This window comes from Bufo bufo, chromosome 1 (assembly GCF_905171765.1).
Source record: "Bufo bufo chromosome 1, aBufBuf1.1, whole genome shotgun sequence".
Taxonomy (NCBI): domain Eukaryota; kingdom Metazoa; phylum Chordata; class Amphibia; order Anura; family Bufonidae; genus Bufo; species Bufo bufo.
In genome coordinates, this window is record NC_053389.1 from 654,984,072 (window position 1) to 655,006,258 (window position 22,187).

Consider the following 22,187-nt stretch of genomic DNA (forward strand, 5'->3'; position numbering starts at 1 on the left):
TTTTCTGTAATTTTATACAGGGATGCAGACATGAACGTAAAAAACTAACATGCTAGTTAGCCAGCAACTCTGCCACAGTTTTCTGGATTTTGTTTTTACAGCATTCCCTACGCGGTAAACTGTCCTGTTACCTTCATTCTCTGGGTCAGTATGATTACAACTAAACTTCATTTAATTTTCTTGAATTTTAATACTTTAAAAATTTAAAAAACTTTTGGAAAAAATATATATATTTTTCTGTTACCATCGCCATATTCTGACTCCCATAACTTTTTTTAGGCCTATTGCACACGGACGTTTTTTTTTCCCGTTTACTGGCCGTTTTTTGCGTTCCGTATACGGTCCGTATACGGAACCATTCATTTCAATGGTTCCACAAAAAAAACGGAATGTACTCCGTATGCATTCCGTTTCCGTATTTCCGTTTTTCCGTTCCGTTTTAACATAGAACATGTCCTATTATTGCCCGCAAATCACAGTCCGTGGCTCCATTCAAGTCAATGGGTCCGCAAAAAAACGGAACACATACGGAAATGCATCCGTATGTCTTCCGTTTCCGTTCCGTTTTTTGCTGAACCATCTATTGAAAATGTTATGCCCAGCCCAATTTTATCTATGTAATTACTGTATACTGTATATGCCATACGGAAAAACGGAACGGAAAAACGGAACAGAAACGGAAACACAACGGAAACAAAAAACGGAACAACGGATCCGTGAAAAACGTTTTGCAAAACACTGAAAAAGCCTTACGGTCGTGTGCAATAGGCCTTATAGTGAGGTCTACAAAGCTGTGTGAGGACTAATTTTTTGTGACATGATCTGTAGTTTTTATTGATACCATTTCGGAGTGTGTATGACTTTTTGATCACTTTTTCCATTACAGTGTTCACCATATGGGATAAATATGTTTACATTCTAATAGTTCGGGCATTTTGGGCATTAACTTTCTTTTTATCTTTTTTTAGAACCCCTATTTGCGATCTTTAGATCACTTTTAGCTTACATACCAGTGAATTAACACTGCATTGTAAGCCCTGTTATTCTGGAGCCCTACCACCTGCAGGCCACCATAGGAACTCTATCTCTGATACGCAGGGTTTCTTCAGAGAGACCCAGCATACCAGAGAAAATGAACGGCATGTCACGATAGCCACATGAGGGAGGTTTTCCAGGCCCTGAAGCGTAGCGTTTTCAGCGCTCAGATGCTATGGTCATATTTGACCACTGCATCTGAGGGGATGAATCTCTGCAACTGGCGTCATCGCCCATCACAGACATTAGCCCTGTGTCTCTGCTGTTTAAAACAGCAAAAACCCAGCGGCTATCGCGCCCCTTGTGCTCGACTTCTGCTGCACATGTACGGTGCTGGCCATCAAAGAGTTAAGATGGCAACAAATAGGTTTTTGAGAATAATTAGGTCTCTTGATGGCTGAAGCCATCATTGGTGCACCTACAGCGGGGGTCCAGCGGGTCTGGACCCCCCCCCCCAGAACAACAGCCAATATATTCATTTGTATCGCCGTCCTCAGGACAGCGATACAAATGACTGTGCTGCGGCGGGGCAGGGGAGGGAGAGGCTTCTCCCTTCCCTGTTCTTCTGATAGGCCGCAGGGACTAATGCCTGCGTCATTTCATCGCGCTGCCTGAGCCGGGCAGCACACAGCAGGGACACAGGCCGGAAGAGGCCTGCATCACTTCACTTCACTGCTGATGAAGGTAAGTATGGGAGTGGGGGGGGGGGGGGGGGGACGACTGGCACTATGGGGGCATTTGGCATTTTTTACAGCCCCATTTTTTTTGGGGTGGCACTATGGGGGCATTTATTTCTTGACCATTTTGGGGGGGCACTATGGGGGCATTTCTTACTGGCACATTATGGGGGGGCACCATGGGGGAGAGGAGCACTATGGAAGCATCTGGGGGCTCTAAAGGGGCTTTTTTTTTATTGACACATTATGGGGGGCACTATAGGGGAGAGCGGTACTATGGGGTATCTGGTGGCACAATAGGGGCATTATTTGGGGGCACTATAGAGAAGTAGGGGCTCTAAAGGGGCTTTTTTTCTTATTGGCACATTATGGGGGGCATTATGGAATCTGGTGGCACTAAGGGGGCGTTTTTTACTGGCACATTATTTGAGGCACAATAGGGTAGAGCGGCACTATGGGGCATTATTTAGGGCACTAGGGGGGAGTGGAGCACTATTGGGGCATCTGGTGGCACTAAGAAGGGGCATTTTTTACTGGGACATTATGGGGGAGAGGAGCACTTTAGGGGCATCTGCTGGGGGCATTAAGAAGGAGCATTTTTTTTACTGGCATATTATGGGGGACACTATGGGGAAGGGGGAGAGGAGCAGTATGAGGGCATTTACTGGGGCACTATATAGGGGTATTTTATACTGGCATACATTATGGGGACATTAGCTCAACTGCGGGCCCTAAGCATTTTTTTTTATGTACTGTCACATTATAAGGAGAATTATTACTACTAGGGGGTATTATGGGGAGCTTTACTACTGAGAATTATTTCTATTGGTGGGATTTTGGGGAGGACTGTTACTTTGGGGAGGCACCCTGGCTGGCACAGTATCAGCTTAGCACAATTATTTTTGGGGGACATTATCTTTATACTATTAGTGTCTGGGCGCAGTTATTTTTTAGAGCACTGTGTGCCAATAATTGTTGAAGGGGGCACTATCTGTGTAGTAGTAGTATTTCCAGGGGGACTGTTTCTGCAGTATAGTATTGGGGTGGCAGGAAAGGGTGTTCAGAAGATGTGAAGATGACGGAAATGTGGGAAACTAATGTCTGTTTGTCAATCTCTGCAGAGATGGGAGATGGCTGAAAAATCATCATGGAGGTCTGGTCTGAATGAAGAAGATGAGGAAAGAGAACGTCTACAACAAAGGTGACATCACTAGATGTAAGAAGTATGTGGCACTATGTAGGAGAGGCGATGCTCCGGCTCCTCCTCCTGCCATTTGCAGAAGGAGGATTCAGAGCTGAGTAAGGACGGCCAAGGGGGGCAGCAGGCCACGGGTGGGTGGCAGATGGTGGGGGGAACCACAAGCCCTAGCATGATCTGGGGAGGGAGGAGAGCGGAGGAGCTTTTTGGCTGTAGCCTGCTGTTTATTGTATAATGTGAAGCAGGCAGTGCAGCCAGGACAGGCCCTCCCCTCTCCGTATGATGTGTAGAGACAGGCCTCAACAATAGAATTTCAGCTGTACAGTGTTTGTTGGGAGTGGCCTATGTAGAAGGAGATTTTAATAATGGACGGGGCTAAAAAAAAATCCACTCCTACGGAGCTTTTAGAAATGGCCAGGTAAAAGAATCAGCGCAACATGCTACGCGCCCCGCATTTTTAAATATGAAGGGGGCTTTGAAAAATGGGCAGGCAAAAGAATTGGCACAGCGCACTACACATGCCACATTCTTTGCCTTTCGGACCCCCCTAGACAAAATTCCTGGGTGCTCCCCTGAATGCCATGCATAAGTAGTCTCTAAAAAGGTATCAACTGCTGAGGACTCAGAATTTTTATCTTTTCTCCAAGGGTAACATACCTACATGCAGATCACTGTGAGATGAAGCAAAGTAGAAAAAGATACAAGGGATAAAATAAAGACAAAGTTAATAATAAGCCTTTCTGGCTGGTGGAGTTGGCCCCAGGGCCGGACTGGCCTGCCGGGATACCGGGAAATTTTCCGCTAGGCCGGCAGGTCTGAGTGCTGCAAGGCCGCGGCCCAGGTGGCAAGTGGGGGCGGCCGGCGGCAGGGCACAGCAGCAGGAGATGAGCGCTTCCATTGTGGAAGCGCTCATCTCCATAGTCATCTGTATCGCCGTCCTCAGGACGGCGATACAGATGTCTATGCTGCGGCAGGGGAGGGAGAGGTGTGTCCCCTCCTGTTCCTCTGATCACGCCGCCTGAGCCGTATAGCGAGGGACACAGGCCGGAAGAGGCCTGCATCGCATCGCTGGAGGTAAGTATAAGTGTTTTTTTTTTTAATATAGGTACAATACTGGCACATGATAAGGGGGAACTACTGGGCTGGCACATGATAAGGGGGACTACTGGGCTGGCACATGATAAGGGGGCTACTGGCACATAAGGGGGGCTACTGGCAAATAAGGGGGACTACTGGCACATGATGGGGGGCTACCGGCACATGATAAGGGGGCTACTGGCACATAAGGGGGCTATTGGCACATAAGAGGGGCTACTGGCACATAAGGGGGACTACTGGCACATGATAAGGGGGGCTACTGGCACATGATAAGGGGGGCTACTGGCACATGATAAAGGGGGCTACTGGCACATGATATGGGGGCTACTGACACATGATAAGGGGGCTATTGGCACATAAGGGGGCTATTGGCACATAAGGGGGGCTACTGGCACATGATAAGGGGGCTACTGGCACATAAGGGGGCTATTGGCACATAAGGGGGGCTACTGGCACATAAGGAGGACTACTGGCACATGATAAGGGGGGCTACTGGCACATGATAAGGGGGACTACTGGCACATGATAAAGGGGGCTACTGTCACATGATATGGGGGCTACTGGCACATGATAAGGGGCAGATACTGGCACATAAGAGGCGTCTACTGGCACATAAGGGGGACTACTGGCACATAAGGGGGGCTACTGGCACATAAGGGGCGGCTACTGGCACATAAAAGGGACTACTGGCATATAAGCGGGGCTACTGGCACATAAGGGGGGCTACTGGCACATAAGGGGCCTACTGGCACATAAGGGGCGGCTACTGGCACATGATAAGGGGCGGCTACTGGCACATGATAAGGGGCAGCTACAGGCACATGATAAAGGGGGCTACTGGCACATGATATGGGGGCTACTGGCACATGATAAGGGGGCTACTGGCACATGATAAGGGGCGGCTACTGGCACATAAGGGGCGGCTACTGGCACATAAGGGGCGGCTACTGGCACATAAGGGGGACTACTGGCACATAAGGGGGACTACTGGCACATAAGGGGGACTACTGGCACATAAGGGGCAGCTACTGGCACATAAGGGGGGCTACTGGCATATGATAAGGGGCGGCTACTGGCATATGATAAGGGGCGGCTACTGGCACATGATAAGGGGCGGCTACTGGCACATGATAAGGGGCGGTTACTGGCACATAAGGGGGGGTTACTGGCACATAATAAGGGGGGGCTACTGGCACATGATAGGGGGGGCACTCTGGCTACTGGCACATGATATGGGGGGCTCTGGTTACTGGCACATGATGGTGGGGGGGCTCTTATTACTGGCACATGATTGGGGGCATCTATGGGGCACATCTTACTGGCACATGATTGGGGGCATCTATTGGGGCACTTATTACTGGCAGATTATTGGGTGGCACTATAGGGGCATCTATTGAGGCTAAAAAGAAGGGGTATTTTATATGGGGGGCTCTGTATAGGGGCATTTTATACTGGGACACATTATGGTGGGTACTATGGGGAAGGGGAGGGAGCACTATGGGGGTCATCTACGGGGGCACTGAGAAGGGGTATTTTATATTGGCACATTATGGGAACATTATCTCAACTGGGGGCATTACAAAGGGGTGTGTTTTGCACATTATAAGGAGAATTATTACTACTGGGGGGGCATTATGGTGGACTTTATTACTCCCCCATGGTATGACCCCCTAGTTGCAGCACCAGCCTCTCCCTGCTCTGCTATCCCTCTGCCCCTTCTCCAAATCCTTATTATGAAATCTTTCTCATTAGGATAAAGCACATCAGCTCCACCGAGCCCCCGGCCAAGTGTTGAAGTGCTGTTCGAGATCCCCAAAGGCCAAGCCAAGTAACTGTAAGTTTTTATGTGAAATATGTTTATGTTTGTAGTTGATCTTTATTATTGATTTTACATTGCAGATTTTTTATTTTTTTTTGCAGCATATGGGTGAGATTTTATAAATATTTTTATTATTTGGTCGAAAGGCTCATTGGGGGGATTGTAACAGGACTGCCGTAGAATATCTAAAATAGCTGGTCAAGTAAAATGTTGCATGCAACAATCATTAAATAGGTGGCCAACAAAAAAGGAGCGGGTCAAAGGGCGTGGTAAAACACTGTCTGAGCATGCTGAGAGTTGTAGTTTTGCAACAGTTGGAGGCATCCTGGTTGGGAAAACACTGTGATAATATGAACAATGGGAGTTCATATTCGTGTTTACACACGTGTTTTAAAATGAATGCTTTCTCCTATTATAAACAAGTAAATAATGACGCAATGCTGTGGGGCTGGTAAGCAACTTTTTCTAGGGCTGGTTTTTATCCCCAGTCCGGCCCCGGTTGGCCATATTCCAAGTTATGCTGTAGGGCCTCATGAAATTAGATGCTGCTACAACATATTAAAGGAAATCTGTCACCTTCTACAAGTCCTATGATAGAGATTATCCCATGTAGACATTTAAGGCATATCCACCTCTGGGATATGCAGCTATCTCAAGAACAGGAAAAAAAAGTCCAGCAGTCGTACCCTAATACATGATACAATAACTAAATTTAATGAGAAAACTAAACCTCTATATAGTCAAACGGGTGGGCCACAGCCAGATATGGCATACTGGGGGAGTGGTAGGGAAGGTGTCCCTGCCACTACTGCCCTAACCTAGTACTATGCCCAGGGACGTCTCCTGATGGTGGGGACTCCCTGTCCTCGTACCTAGCCTCAATCTCCCGTCTGACCCTGATAAGGTGACAGGTGGAAAGATACTGGTACCAAAATGGCCCCCCGATGGGTGACTAGCACAAAAACAAAAATAGAGACATGGAGGTGTCCACTGTATACATCCCTCGTGACCGATTGCCAGGAGGTACAGGGTCCACCTAGAGATTAAAAATACGCAGACAGAACATACGCACAGAAAACATTGATAGGTTGCTTATATAATATACAAAAGATACAGAAACGACCCCGACGCGTTTCACCCACAGGGTGGGATCATCAGGGGGTAATGCAAGATAGATATACGGAAATATAGCAAGGTAGATATAAGCAAGGTAGATATAAGGAGCCCAACAATTAGATATAGTAGGCCCCGTGCTACATCTAGGAAGCCCAACAGATAAATATATATATAGTGGGCCCCGTAGAGATGCGTAATTAATAATTGCGTTAGAAAGATTCCATAAAGACACCAGACCCAGGAATAATGTAAATAAAGATAAACATCGATAAAATGGAACTAGAAGGCTGAATACATACAGTCACTTGGTAGTGAGGTAGGCGATCAAGTAAGTTCAGTAAGTGCAAGATGCACATCTCTACAAAGAATGAGGACATAGATGAAAAGATACATACATCTAAGAAATAAGTCATAGAAATACAAGTCCAATTCTGAATTAAACAAATGAATAAATAGATAAATGATGGGATACCTGGAGTCACAGAGAGCGCCAAAGACACAACATGATGAATTGTGAAAATGCTCATAAAGGAACATCAGAGGTAGTGACCCCAAGCCGTATTGGGTATAACTGTAAGAGATGGAATAGTCACCATAGTAATAATGTTAAGATAGCCCCTCAAGGCTATGAAGTAAAAAGTAGAGACCAAGTGCGATACCTGACATGTACTCCCAGTGTAGGACGAACTTGCAGGGTATATCTCCTAAGATGCAGAGCTACCAACCCGGCCAGAACCTGGGGATACAATAAGGCTATAATGATAAACCTATGGACAGACTGTCCAGAAAGCGTGAAAGCAAAGGAGTGAGTACTTACATGACGCCATCTCTAGTATAGGAAAAGGGTCTGGGGCAACGATAGTGGACAGCCCCACCCTATAAATACCCAACCCACCGCATGATGCGGGGGGCGGGGGGAGAAGGGAGGGGGCAGAGGCCAACTAACTAACGCTAGGTGAAAAGTCTCCATCCACAGCCGCTGCTGCAAGATCGCCGTCATGGGTGCGTTCCAACAGTGGAACGCACGCCTGAAGAGCACAGTCAGAGCGCTGCCGGGCGGATATCTGGTATGTGAACCGCAAATCCCATGTGACCGGGGTTAGACATGCGTCCCAGCGTGGAACGCAAACCGGAAGGGTCACTTCCGGGTTAAAACCAGACAAGGTATCCAGCGCTGACAGAGGTGATATCCACCGCTGTGTGGATATATAGCGACAAGCCGCATGTTGGTGATAAACGTTAGGGCTAACAGATGGAGAATCGGATGAGGGGAAGGGGGAGGAGAAGGGAGAAAAGAATATGTGCAAAGGATAGAATATATAGAGAGAGGGAAAAAAATGCTCAAATATAAAGAACTGACTACCCCACTGATGACAAGGTGCCAGATAAATGGTATGCACAGTTACAGGGCTAAACCATAATAAATATTACATTTGGGTACTTTGCGTACCCAGGCTAAGTAGCGGGGAATACTTAATATCTTTACGGATGGCCACAATAGCGAACGGGACATAACAGGGAGTCTCCCCGTGCGAGGCCAGAGCTGAAGCAAAAACAGAGTAAATGTAATATATATTATAATGTGAAGGTAAGAAACAATTGAATGATTTTTGAGTAAACAGAAGTCAGCATATGAATGATGGATTAGCACCCAGGAGATAAAGATAGAACTTATAAAAAACATGAAAAGGTGAGACGTTCATTTAAACCACGAGGAGATTGTGAACGGAGCCTATGTATCCATTCGCTCTCCTTCTGTAAAATACGCCTGTCCCAATCACCTCCGCGTGGGGAGGGGGGCACCAATTCAAGGACGGTGAACCGGAGAACGGAGGGGTCTCCCCCGTGACAATCATTAACGTGGATAGCCAGGGGTGTTGGCTCCTTCTTGTTTACATCGTTAATGTGTTCCAGGATTCTTTTCCTGAACTCGCGGATGGTCTTGCCCACGTAGTCCATGGGACAAGGGCACTGGCAAAGATACACCAGACCCTTCAACACGCAGTTGGTAAAGTCGCGAACCTGATAGGGATGACCTGTGACCGAGCAGGTGATGGTCTTTGCAGTCGAGATGTATTTACAGGCCTTACATCTCCCGCATTTGAAGACGCCGATAGGTTTACGATCCAACCAGCAGCCACACTTGGTAGGTGGTGAAAAGTGGCTGCGGACAAGGCGGTCCCTCAGGCTCCTGCCCCGTCTGTAGGAAACCGAGGGATATTTACTCACAATGTCCGATAGGTCGGAATCCATATGTAATATAGGCCAATATTTGGTCAGGACTTCCCTAATTTCACGATTGGCAGCGTCAAAATTGGCAATGATCCGTGCTGGTTGGGGATCATCAGTGGTTTTAGATCTTGGAACCAAGAGTTCGGTTCGAGGTTTAGCTACTGCGCATTGAAACGCCTCCCGAAGTACTCCTCTGGGATAACCTCTTGCGAGGAGTCTCTGCTGCAAACCCCCAGCCTCATTAAAAAATGATGTATTATTGGAGCAGTTCCTCCTTACCCTGAGGTATTGGCCTCTGGGTATGCCCCGTTTCAGAGCAGTAGGATGGTAGCTGCTCCAATGAAGCAGGGGGTTTGTGGCAGTGTTCTTGCGGTAAATATTGGTGGTTAGAGAGTCCCCTACCTTAGTTACCCTCACATCGAGGAAGGCAATGGACACAGGATCCATCTCATAGGTGAACCTGAGGCCCACCTGATTCTGATTGAGGTCCAGAACAAACTGTTTAAAGCTACGAGGATCACCCTTCCAGACAACAAACACGTCGTCTATATAGCGTGTCCAGAATTGGATCTTATTCGTCCACCAGACGACGTTGTCCGGAAACACGTGAGTGTCCTCCCACCAGCCCAGGAAGAGATTGGCGTAAGATGGGGCACAGGGGCTACCCATAGCCGTCCCCCTGAGCTGGTGGTAGAACCGTGCATCGAAAAGAAAGAAATTATGATTAAGGGTGAACCTCAATAGCTCAAGAATGAACGCGTTATGCGGAAAACAATGGATACCCCTGGTTCTCAGGTAGTGGTCAACAGCCTTGAGACCCTGATCATGTGGAATGGAGCTATACAGAGCCTCGACGTCAATGCTGCCCAGTAAACAGTCTGGATCCAGATTCAAAGTGTTAATTTTATTGAAGAAGTCCATCGTGTCCCTCGTGTAGGCCGGGAGGGACACGACGAACTCCCTCAGAATCTGGTCCAGATAGATACCACAATTCTGGGTTAGGCAATTGACGCCTGAGACTATCGGGCGACCTTTAAGGGGAGATGTCCCCTTATGTACCTTCGGAAGGCCATAGAATGTGGCTATCAATGGATTAGCCGGCAGCAGAAAGTCATATTCAGCTGAACTTATGACCTTTTCCGACGCACCCTTACTAAGGATGTTCTTGAGTTCCATCAGATAGATTTGAGTCGGGTTAGTGGATAGAATCTTGTAACATCCTCTGTCCTTCAAAAGGTCCAGACACATGTTTTTATACCCATCACAGTCAAGGATGACCAGGTTACCACCCTTGTCGGATGGTTTAATGACAATAGTGTCATCCGACTCGAGTGACCTGAGTGCCTGCATTTCTGTGATAGATAGGTTAAAAGTCCTGGGTCTCACCTGTTCCAACTGATCTAGGTCCCGTGTGACCAGCTGGAGAAATATGTCAATATGCTCAGAGCTTGAAGGGGGAGGCATTCGTCTGCTTCTGGGTCGTAGTGAAGTGAATGGACCCTGTCCGGGGATTCTCTGCTCCTCACTACTAAGATCAATGAGATTTTGGAGATCACCGTAATCACCCTCTTCCAGCCCCAGTCTATGGCAGGTATCACTATTGGTGTTTTTAAAGAACTTGTGCCATTTGAGCCTTCGGCAGAAGAGGTGGAGGTCCTTAGTCCAGGCAAAGAGACTGAAGTCCGTAGTAGGTACAAACGACAATCCCCGCCTAAGGACCCCCACCTCCTCCGGGCGAAGGATCCGGGCTGAGAGGTTAATAATTTGAAGGTCGTCCAACGGCCCCTGTCCTAGCGATTCCGATCCCGAAGCTGGTACGGGATCCCTCCTTTGTCTAAAAAAGAGGAGGAAGAAGAGGCAGAGGCAGAGGCAGTAGGAAAAGGCGGCTGTTGTGGCACGGCATTTAGGAGAGGTCCGGAGGATGAGGGAGGCGGATGAGCAGGGGGCGGATTGTAATACCCGGATCCCCGAGGGCCTCTGCCCTTGCCCCGATATCCGCCCTGTCTTGACCATCCTCGACCCCCCTGGCGTCTGGAGTTAGGGCGACCACGATTAGATGATACGTTATGTGGTTTAGGATAGGAGTCAGAGTCAGAGGTATCAGCCTCCGACGACGATGGCTCGGATCCCGAGATCTGACTCTGTAAGGATACGTATGCCCGGTTATCCCTAAAATCGCCCAGATCTCTCACAAATTGCCTGTGTTTACGTTCTTTTATAAGTCCCTGAAATCTGTCTACAGCCGATTGTAAGGACGCCTCCCTTCTTGTGAATTCAGGATCTTCCTTGAGTTTAAGAGCAATGTCGATCTGTTCCTTTAATTTCTTAGAGGAACTCTCGAACAATTGGGTCTCCTCTTCCAGTAATAATATCATAAGAGCCAGAGAGTTCTGAGTCAACGTATTCTCCCACTTAGCCAGGGCCTCATGAAATTAGATGCTGCTACAACATATTAAAGGAAATCTGTCACCTTCTACAAGTCCTATGATAGAGATTATCCCATGTAGACATTTAAGGCATATCCACCTCTGGGATATGCAGCTATCTCAAGAACAGGGCCTCATTACGCACTGCTATGAGAGAAGCTTTCTCCATTCTGTGGAACTTTTGAAAATAGGTTTGACCCACAACTATTGAACATTTATGGCATATTCTGTGGAATAAATGTCCAGCTGGGACAACTCCTTTCAGTGCAGTAAGACATGCATAGAACATTATTAATCCGTATACTCCTGCTGTACACCCACAAACCAGCCTTAAATACATTGAGAGGCCTCATAAGAACAAGCACATGATGAAGAGGACTGCAGGAGTCTTCTCTATGCATTACACGGCCAGTTTGCGAGTGGACAGCAGGAGAACTGCAGTGTCAGTATCAGACTGCAGTTTCTTGGGCCCACCAGAGGACATTATTCTCTGGGCCCAACCCCTATATTAGAAATAAAGTCTTATAGGTTTTGAATCAAAGAAAGAGACCCTATCAGCAAGTGATTTGCTGCAAAAGCAGCTGCAAATGTTTTTTTTTCCACTGGACATTTGGGGACAATTATGGTTCCAGAGACAAGGCCCACTGGAGGATCCTCTAATTCTCTGGTGGGTCATTCTGACCCTTGTGAGTTTTAAGATACAAATTATTGATCTGTCAGTAGCAGGTGTTATATTCATATAGGGCAGAGGTGCACAACCTGCGGCCCGGGGGCCACATGTGGCCCTTCATACCATTCTGTGTGGCCCCCAACCATCTGGTAACAGACATGTATGTCTATGTCTTGTGGCTGCTCACATGTATTTTTCATGTATTTCTCCCATTAGATGGGAGTCCTGGAAGTGTAACTAGACATTAATGGTATATAATGTGTGTTCAATATGCCATAAGTACAATATTTCAGTTGTTAATACACATTTAAATTTTAATTTCGGCCCTCGTCATTGGTTAAGTCTGGCAATGTGGCCCCCAACCTAGAAACGTTGTGCACCCCTGATATAGGGGGTCACTTACTATTCTAACATACGCCTAAATTAGGCGTAATTCAGGCACAGATAGTGGCACAATGGTTATTTGCGCCGCTATCTGAAGGGGGCGGGCTAGCAGGCCCCTCTCATTCACCATTGTCTACTCCTGTTTTAGGCATAGAAAAAAGGTCTAAAAGTAAGACAGCTCGGAAGCTGTCTTAGGCTACTTTCACACTTGCGTTCGGAGCAGATCCGTCTGGTGTCTGCACAGACGGATCCGCTCCTATAATGCAAACGATGGGATCCATTCAGAACGGATCCGTCTGCATTATATTTCAGAAAAAATTCTAAGTGTAAAAGTTAGTCAGACGGATCAGACTTTGCATTGAAAGTCAATGGGGGACGGATCCATTTGAAATTGCACCATATTGTGTCAACTTCAAACGGATCCGTCCCCATTGACTTACATTGTAAGTCTGGACGGATCCGTTTGGCTCCGCACGGCCAAGCGGACACCAGAACGCTGCAAGCTGCGTTCGGGTGTCCGCCTGCTGAGCGGAACGGATGTCAAACGGTGCCAGACTGAGGCATTCTGAGCGGATCCGCATCCACTCAGAATGCATTGGGGCTCTACGGATCCGTTCGGGGCCACTTGCGAGAGCCTTCAAATGGAACTCACAAGCGGAACCCCGAACGCAAGTGTGAAAGTAGCCTTACATTTAGAACTGGTGCTGGATGCGCCGAAGTTATGAAGAGGACAGCGCCTCTTCATAACTTCGGCATATCCACCACCAGCACAGAGGTTTATTAAGACCGGCGTCTAAAACGCTGGTCTTAATAAATGTGCCCCATAGTACTGTACTTAATAAGTTCCAGTGAAGGGGTCTATATAAAAGATATGATAAGAATCATAAAACTCTGATTGCAGCTTCATAGTAATATAATGCTACCCATTATTTCTTATTGCACCAGTGATCAGCAACCTACGGCACCCCAGCTGCTTTAAAACTACAACTCCCAGCATGCACATAAAACATACTTGGCTGTTCTTGTAACTCCCATAGAAGTAAAAGGAGGATTCTGGGAGTTGTAGTTTGAAAACAGCTGGAGTTCCGAAGGTTGCTGATCCCTGCACTAGACTAATACTCAGAACCTTATGTGAGCTCATCAGTTTCTACAGAAAATCAGATATGAGTTGTATTTACAATGTAGAGAATACACAAGCACAAAGCAGGGTTGCTTGGATAGAATCCATGGATAAAGAGGAAATATAGTCTCTTTCAATGAATGAACTCACTGAATGAATTTGTTGACAAATGCATATTTAGTGTGGGTTTGCTGGATATTTTGGATATTTTCAGTCACGAGTTGATCTTCAGTCACTTAATACTGACTAAGGCTACATGCACACGACCATATGTGTTTTGCGGATCCGCAAAAAAAAAAAAAAACGGATGACATCCGTATGTCATCCGTTTTTTTTTTGCGGATCCATTGTCACAATGCCTAAAACGGACAAGAATAGGACATGTTCTATTTTTTTTGCGGGGCTACGTAACGTACATACTAATGTGGACAGCACACGGTGTGATGTCTACATTTTTTGTGGACCCATTGAAATGAATGGGTCCGCATCCTATCCGCAAAAAAATGGAACGGACACTGAAACAAACAACGTTCGTGTGCATGTAGCCTAATGCTGAATACCATCAGAGACAAAAATATTCTTCTTAAAGGAGACCCAAACATCACAAAAATAGTATTAATACTGTTAAAGAATTCCTACAGTCTGACTTGTCCGATATACAGTAATATACAGTATGTACTGTCAAACTGAGTTTGACGTGATTGCTTACTTTTATGAAGACCTCTGCTTTTCTTATACATCTGTTCCCATAAATAAACCCAATTACTTACAATGTACAGATGTGCTGATGCACCTACCGTCTAATGGAACTCTAAGGAACAGGTTGTTGGAGGTGTCTAGCATAATCAATCTCATTAGTTTCAGAACATTGACTTTGCCCAGATCATCAGTGACGTCACTCAGCTTTGCCAGGAAACGTTTGGTTGAGTTAATGCACTGCTCCGTGGTCTGTAGTAGTCCAGGTCCAGACAAAGCTGAAAGATCAACACGTTCAACAGCATTGTACATCTCCATGATGAAAGAAAAAAATCACGGCATTGCCGTAAAGAGGACCTATCATGTCCTCTAACTAGGCAGCTGCCCTTACCTGGCTGTAGCCATTAGGCTACTTTCACACTAGCGTTCGGGGCTCCGCTTGTGAGCTCCGTTTGAAGGGGCTCACAAGCGGCCCCGAACGCATCCGTACTGCCCTAATGCATTCTGAGTGGATGCGGATCCGCTCAGAATGCATCAGTCTGGCAGCGTTCAGCCTCCGCTCCGCTCAGTAAGCGGACACCTGAGCGCTGCTTGCAGCGTTCGGGTGTCCTCCTGGCCGTGCTGAGACAAACGGATCCGTCCAGACTTACAATGTAAGTCAATGGGGACGGATCCGTTTGAAGATGACACAATATGGCTCAATTTTCAAACGGATCCGTCCCCATTGACTTTCAATGTAAAGTCTGGACGGATCCGTCTGAACTACTTTCACACTTAGAATTTTTTCTAAGCTATAATGCAGACGGATCCATTCTGAACGGATCCAAACGTCTCCATTATAGGAGCGGATCCATCTCTGCAGACAGCAGACGGATCCGCTCTGAACGCAAGTGTGAAAGTAGCCTTACACAGAGGATTCCCGAGTTCTTTTTCTCTTAATACCCCCTCCCCCATACCTAAGCAATTGGTGCCATTAATTTCAGGACCTAATATGCTATTCGGGCCATGAACTGTCAAGGGTTGCGATTCTCAACAAGTGAACCAGAGCTCTGACTGGATGGTATCACTGCTCTGGTTTACTCCCAATTAAGAATCATGCCCCCTTGAAAATGCATGGCCACAATTACATATTGGATGAGAACTGAAACAAATGGCACCAATTGCTCAGGAATAGGGGGGAAGAGGGATCTAGGAAAATAATTACTGCAGAATCTGCAGAGCCAGGTAAAGACAGCTACTATTGTTGGAGAACATGTCCTCTTTAATACACTGTGCACTTAGATCAGAGGTCCACAACCTTCTGTAGGTCATGAGACAATAATTTTCCAATATGACAAGTGCTGTTATAGCACACTAAATATTTAGCGGGAAAGAGCCTATTAAAGATGTGACTAATATGAGTAATACTTTTAGCCTTGTTACCAGCCAGTGATATGGTATTGACCCTGGTACCATATTATTTTAATGCAATAATCTCCCTGGTGCCACTAGTGCAAAATGGTTTCTAGAAGTGGCAACAGCTGAAGAGCAACACAGAGAAGGCCAGAGATCTTCATGTGGCACCCAAGCTACTGGTGGAGGAACACTGACGTAGATGAGCCATGATGGTCGCTAGTAATAAGGGTCAGATCAAATGGAAAGGTTTCAAATGGTTGACCTTATTCTGGGATCCTTTCTCATTTTTGAGATCTAATGTTCAACTGATAGTAGGATCACCCAGTCAAAGGGAACATCTATAAATGTAAGTCCTTTAGTTGTGAAACCTCTACTGAATCTAATCTAGGTTTTTGAATAGTTGTTAAATTTGAATTGGTAAAATCTCCTTTACACAGCCAGTGGAAAGTCTACCAATAGAAGTACACCATTTTAATAGTCTATAAAGGAAGGAATGGCCCTTGGCATGTTTGTATTTGACATTTAGGAACTCAGCTTGGTTCCTTAGCTCTGTACAGACTATGTAACACTTCTAAGTCCCTTCATGCTCCAGTAGGATAAAGGAGGCTTTCTTTATCTATTGGATAAGGATTTTTATTAGTATAATTTTTGGCTGATCCAATATGACTACGTGGGATGAGAAGTAGACAAGGACAGGTCAATAGATGTAAATATCCAAGTTGCTAATAGATGCAGATAGGGTGAGAGCTACATCTTACTTTTACCTGGTAAAAAAAGTGTACTGTGTGAACAAATGCTGCATGCGCCAACCCGACTAACCATTAAGAATGCTGCATTATCCCGTAAATGTATTAAACTTTCCATGTAAAAAGAGCAATCAGTGTGTGCCAGTCAGCGGTGAATGTTCTATAAAGACTCTTTTTTCTCCCTTTTTACGAATGAAAATAAGCAGCTAGAAGTACAGCACGACTTGTGCGAGGCTGACGCTTCATACAACTGCTGTGCTGATTGCATTATGTTGCTTCTTTCTTTGGTGATTTGTGCTATTTCCTTCACTGATGATGGTAAACTCAAGAAGAATGAAAAATCTACTGAATGTGGTGTTCAGGAACATACATATGAATGTCAGTAATGCCTCCATGAAGATGTCTGTGATGGATCCATGTCGGGTGCGTATGTCAGTTTTTTGCTCTCTGTGAGTCATCCATGTTTCACTGACACTGTATAGCTGAAAAATAATTTTCAAATCATCTCTTTCTAATTATCCGTGTTGCATCCGTCATTTTCACGGACCCATAGATTATAATGGGCGTTGTACTGTCTTCTCTTCACTAACTATTGCATAGTTTGTTAATGTGTGTGTTCATATGTGTGCCTTCAGCACCATCTAGTGACCTTTAGCTGTAAGTGCATCTTCTGCCTTGTTAAACTATGCATATTCATTAGGTCACCTGACTTCCTGCTCACAGTGCTTTCTGGGAAAGAGACAGGCACCTTCTTCCTTTTTCCCTTCACCTCATGGAAGGAGCAGCTGCACATTGTGTGTCTCTTACTAAAGCATCGTCGGTAAGGGATTAATTAATGTTTTTGTATAGGTTTTGTGTACATTGTGCTGTATATTCAGTTCTTGTATGTTCATTTTCTTATAGTTTACCTTATCTACTGCCGGTTAATAAAAACCACAGACTTCAGAAATAAGTCTCATCTTATTAACTAGTAGAATGGTGATATCTGCCTGTTGAACTGCATACAGACCCCGGGGGTACATGTTGTGAGAACAGGACAGGGTGATCGACAAAATAGAGCGTGCATCCGTGATAGAAACATGAACCCACGGACCGTGGTAAAATACTGATGTGTGAATACACACATTAATATGAATGGGGATGTGTGCTATCCATGGAGAACACGTACAGCACACGAACGTGGAACACTGACATCTGAATGAGACTTTAAGCAGTAGACAAAGGGGTACGCTTATTTCTTACTGCTTGGGGTAGGTTCGGGTGGCCTTCGTTCAGTGTTATATGCTACCCCCCAGAGTATAGAACGGTATCTTGGGTACACAATATCAAGATTTTCTTTGTTTTGATCTTGTTTCAGTTCATACTTTTAGAATGAAAGGGGATCATCACTCACTGTGCCACCTGCTAGTCAGCTAAAAGAGGGGCATTGTAGCTGGCCAGCTAGGACCTGTCCTAGTTTGCTAGTATAGCATATATAGTATATATGTGTATACAGCTAGAGTTGCTAATAGCCTTAATACAGTTCCTATGTTTATGTGATAAAGACAAAAGCAGAGTTATTTACTGTAGCATCATGTTTTGGATGTCATATAACTGTTATATTTGTGTTCACAGAAGCAGAAAAAGAAAATATGCCTTTAAGATTAATTTTGAAATGTAAGGTAAGCTCAGTGACACAGCAGAAACAACAGAAAGTATAGTGTTACTCTGTTGTTGCTGGGCAGAAGTCTAGACCAATCACAGCCAGCTTCTCACACAGCAAGAGTTTTCACCAATCACAGCCAGCCTCACACACAGCCTGTCTGGGAATTTCCCCTAGCAGGAGCTGCTAGAATCATTCTACACCAGAGGAGAGTAGCTGAACAGACATTCACTACACTGAAAGCTGTGTTTTATGGAAGCAGAGAGGCCAAAATAGGTATTTAAAACAGTTATATGATGTACCTACTGTTAATATAGTGATTAGAACTGTATACTGAACCAGTTATATGTGTGTTTACTTACAGTTCCAGTGGGATTCTTGGCCCCAGTAATCCTCAGAGCAAAAGAAATACTACAAGAATTGTGCAGACAGAGGTTGGGATGGGATGAGCCCATATCTGAAAATTTGAGGCCAAGGTGGGAGAGTTGGATAAGAGACTTGCAACACTTGAGAGAAGTTCGGCTATCCAGATGTTTTGTACCTCATGATTTCGGAAAGTACAAGAAAATAGAACTTCATCACTTTTCAGATGCCAGTAGTTATGGTTATGGTCAGTGCTCCTACATTAGAGTAATAGGAGAAGAAAAGATACACTGTGCCCTGGTTAAGGGGAAGTCCAGAGTTGCACCTACCAGTATTCACACAATACCAAGACTTGAACTGACAGCAGCTGTTGTTTCAGCATCAGTAAGCAAGTTTCTGAGAGAAGAATTAGAATTAAAAATAGATGAAGAATATTTTTGGACAGACTCACAAGATGTCGTAGAATACATAAACAACGAAGCTCGAAGATTCCATATCTTTGTCGCCAACAGAGTTGAGAAAATTCGGGAGATAACAAATCCGGAATATTGGCATCACATTGGCACAAAGAATAACCCAGCAGATCATGCTTCAAGAGGCCTGAATGTAACAGAATTGAAAAATTCAAACTGGTTCACCGGTCCAGAGTTCCTTTGGGAAAAGAAAATCACGCCCAGTAAAGGTTACACAGAATTGTCTATGGGTGATCCAGAAGTAAAAGTTGTACAAACATTGAGCACTGCTGCCAAGTGTCAAGATGACATACTTGAAAGACTAGCCAGATGTTCAAAATGGAATACAGTCATAAATGTAGTAGCTCGAATTCAACATTTGGCAGAGGGAATCGGAAACAAGGAATTGTTGAATGTAGAAGAAAGAATAAAAGCTGAAGAAACAGTCATAAGACTCATTCAACAGAGATTATACAGTGAAGAGTTAGAGAGACTTAGTCAAGAACCTAAAAGGCTCCAAACAACCACCCATTGTACAAGCTTAATCTTGTTCTGCAGGATGGTATACTGATGGTGGGAGGGAGACTGGAAAATGCATTGTTACCTAGCAGAGTGAAGCATCCAGCAATTCTACCCAAAAGCTCTACCTTCACAAGATTGATTATTGATCACTACAACAAATCCTTGCATCAAGGAAGAAGCTTTACCCAAAGCTGTTTGAGAGAAGGTGGTTACTGGATAGTGAAAGGAAGCAAAGTTATAGCAAAGTATATAATTAAATGTGTAGTCTGCAGAAAGGCACGTAGACCTACAGAAGAACAAAAAATGGCAGATTTAACGGAAGATCGTGTAAACCCATCACCACCATTTCTTTATAGCGGAATGGATTGCTTTGGCCCATTCATCATCAAGCAAAACCGCAAGGAGTACAAGAGATATGAACTAATATTTACATGTCTGAGTTCCAGAGCGATTCACCTGGAAATGTTAGAAGATGCCTTGAGATGTTTCATAGCTAGAGTTGAGCGGACACCTGGATGTTCGGGTTCAACGGGTTCGGCCAAACTTCACAAAAAAGTTTGAGTTCGGGACCCGAACTTGACCCGAACTTGACCCTGAACCCCATTGAAGTCAATGGGGACCTGAACTTTTGAAAACTAAAATGGCTCTAAAAATGTCATGGAAAGGGCTAGACGGCTGCAAATACCAGCAAAATGTGGTTAAGAGCATGGCAAGTGCTCTTCAAACAAATGTGGATAGGGAAATGACTTCAAATAACATAAAATACGTAAAAATTAAAAATAATAATCTTGATCTAGGAGGACGAGGTCCATATGGAGTAGGAGGTTGAGGAGGCGGTGGATGTGGCGGTGTAGGTGGAAGTGGCGGTGGAGAAGGAGGAGGTAGCCTACACTGGTTTTTGGTTTTAAATTTTATTTTTTAAATTAGGGTACACCCCAAAACATTGGGAAATATAACCTGTGATAACCCCCTCCAGCCGTGCTAAACAAATGTTCAGATAATACACTGGCTGCAGGGCAGGCCAGCATCTCCAAGGCGTAAAGGGCAAGCTCAGGCCATGTGCCCAATTTGGAGACTCAGAAGTTGCAGGGGGCAGACCCATCAGTCAGTTCATGTAGGCGTGTGCACACATACTTCCCCACCATGTCGCATGTCCCCGTGATGTTCACGATCCAATTTGATATCTGCTCTATCAACTTTCGATTTTCTTTTCTGTGCCTACCATGTTGATCACGGTTAGCGGCGATTCAGGGTTCCACGCCGGAGAGGGAGCATGAGAAAGGAATAGCACATCCAAGGGAGATCAATGGATGAAATTTAATTGTGATCGAGCGGTAATGTGGGAAAAGTTATTAAAACGGAAGAATCGAAGGAAAGGAGGGGGCGCACGGCAATTACCCACTCCCGACTTGGGGAGGTAGTGACGATAAATAACAATACAGGACCCTTAATATGCCCTGTTATTGGAATGATTAATAAAAAATTATAGTGAATGTCACCGGGGTATTTAGGATTTGGAAACGTTAGACAGAAGAGGCCCTGCTGTGGCTTTGTTGACTCTAGATAACTTCAGCCTGATCGCACGTCACCGTGACGTCCACGATCCATTTGGATATTTCTCTATCAACTTTCCATGTTCTTTTCTGAGCCTAGCATGTTGATCATGGTTAGCGGCGAATCAGGGTTTCACGCCGGAGAGGGAGTGTGAGAAAGAGAGACCACATCCAAGGGAGGTTAATTTTTTTTAATTAAATATAATCGAGCGGAAAAGTGGGACAAATAATTGAAGCGCAAATGTGGGACAAGTTGTTAAAGTTTAAGCATTGAATGAAAGGAGGGGGCGCGCATGAATAAAAGAAGAAATTTTTACATTTTATTCCCTGTCACCTATGCAGAGCAGGGGTTTGTATACGGCAAAATTGGTAAAATGTCAGATACATAAATGAAAAAGGAAACTAAAACAAGGAATTAACAAATTAAAAACAATAGAAGGAAGGTATATGGAAGAAGATAAAGAACTATCTGACTGCTTTAATGAATACTTCTGTTCAGTTTTTACAAAGGAAAATGAAGGAAAAGGACCTCAGTTAGGAAGGAAGACTAAGGCCCCTTTCACACGGGCGAGTATTCCGCGCGGATGCGATGTGTGAGTTGAGCGCATTGCACCCGCACTGAATCCTGACCCATTAATTTCTATGGGGCTGTGCACACGAGCGGTGATTTTCATGCATCACTTGTGCGTTGCGTGAAAATCGCAGCATACTCCTCTTTGTGCGTTTTCACGTAGCGCAGGCCCCATAGAAATGAATGGGGTTGCATGAAAATCGCAAGCATCGGCAAGCAAGTGCGGATGCGGTGCGATTTTCACACACGGTTGCTAGGTGACGATCGGGATGGGTACTCGATCATTATTATTTCCCCTTATAACATGGTTATAAGGGAAAATAATAGCATTCTGAATACAGAATGCTAAGTAAAATAGGGCTGGAGGGGTTAAAAAAAACAAAAAAAATTTTGAACTCACCTTAATCCACTTGTTCGCGCAGCCGGCATCTCTTCTGTCTTTAACTGTGAGCAATAGGACCTTTGATGACGT

General features: G+C 45.1%; 1 protein-coding gene across 1 annotated transcript in view; it reads right to left on the reverse strand.

The window, feature by feature from the left end:
- Positions 1–22,187, reverse strand: part of LOC120985818 (aromatase-like) — a 152,119-nt gene that overhangs the window by 58,094 nt on the left and 71,838 nt on the right. The window contains 1 exon segment of the mRNA XM_040413988.1: positions 14,573–14,749. Within this exon segment, the coding sequence (XP_040269922.1) occupies positions 14,573–14,749 (177 nt within the window).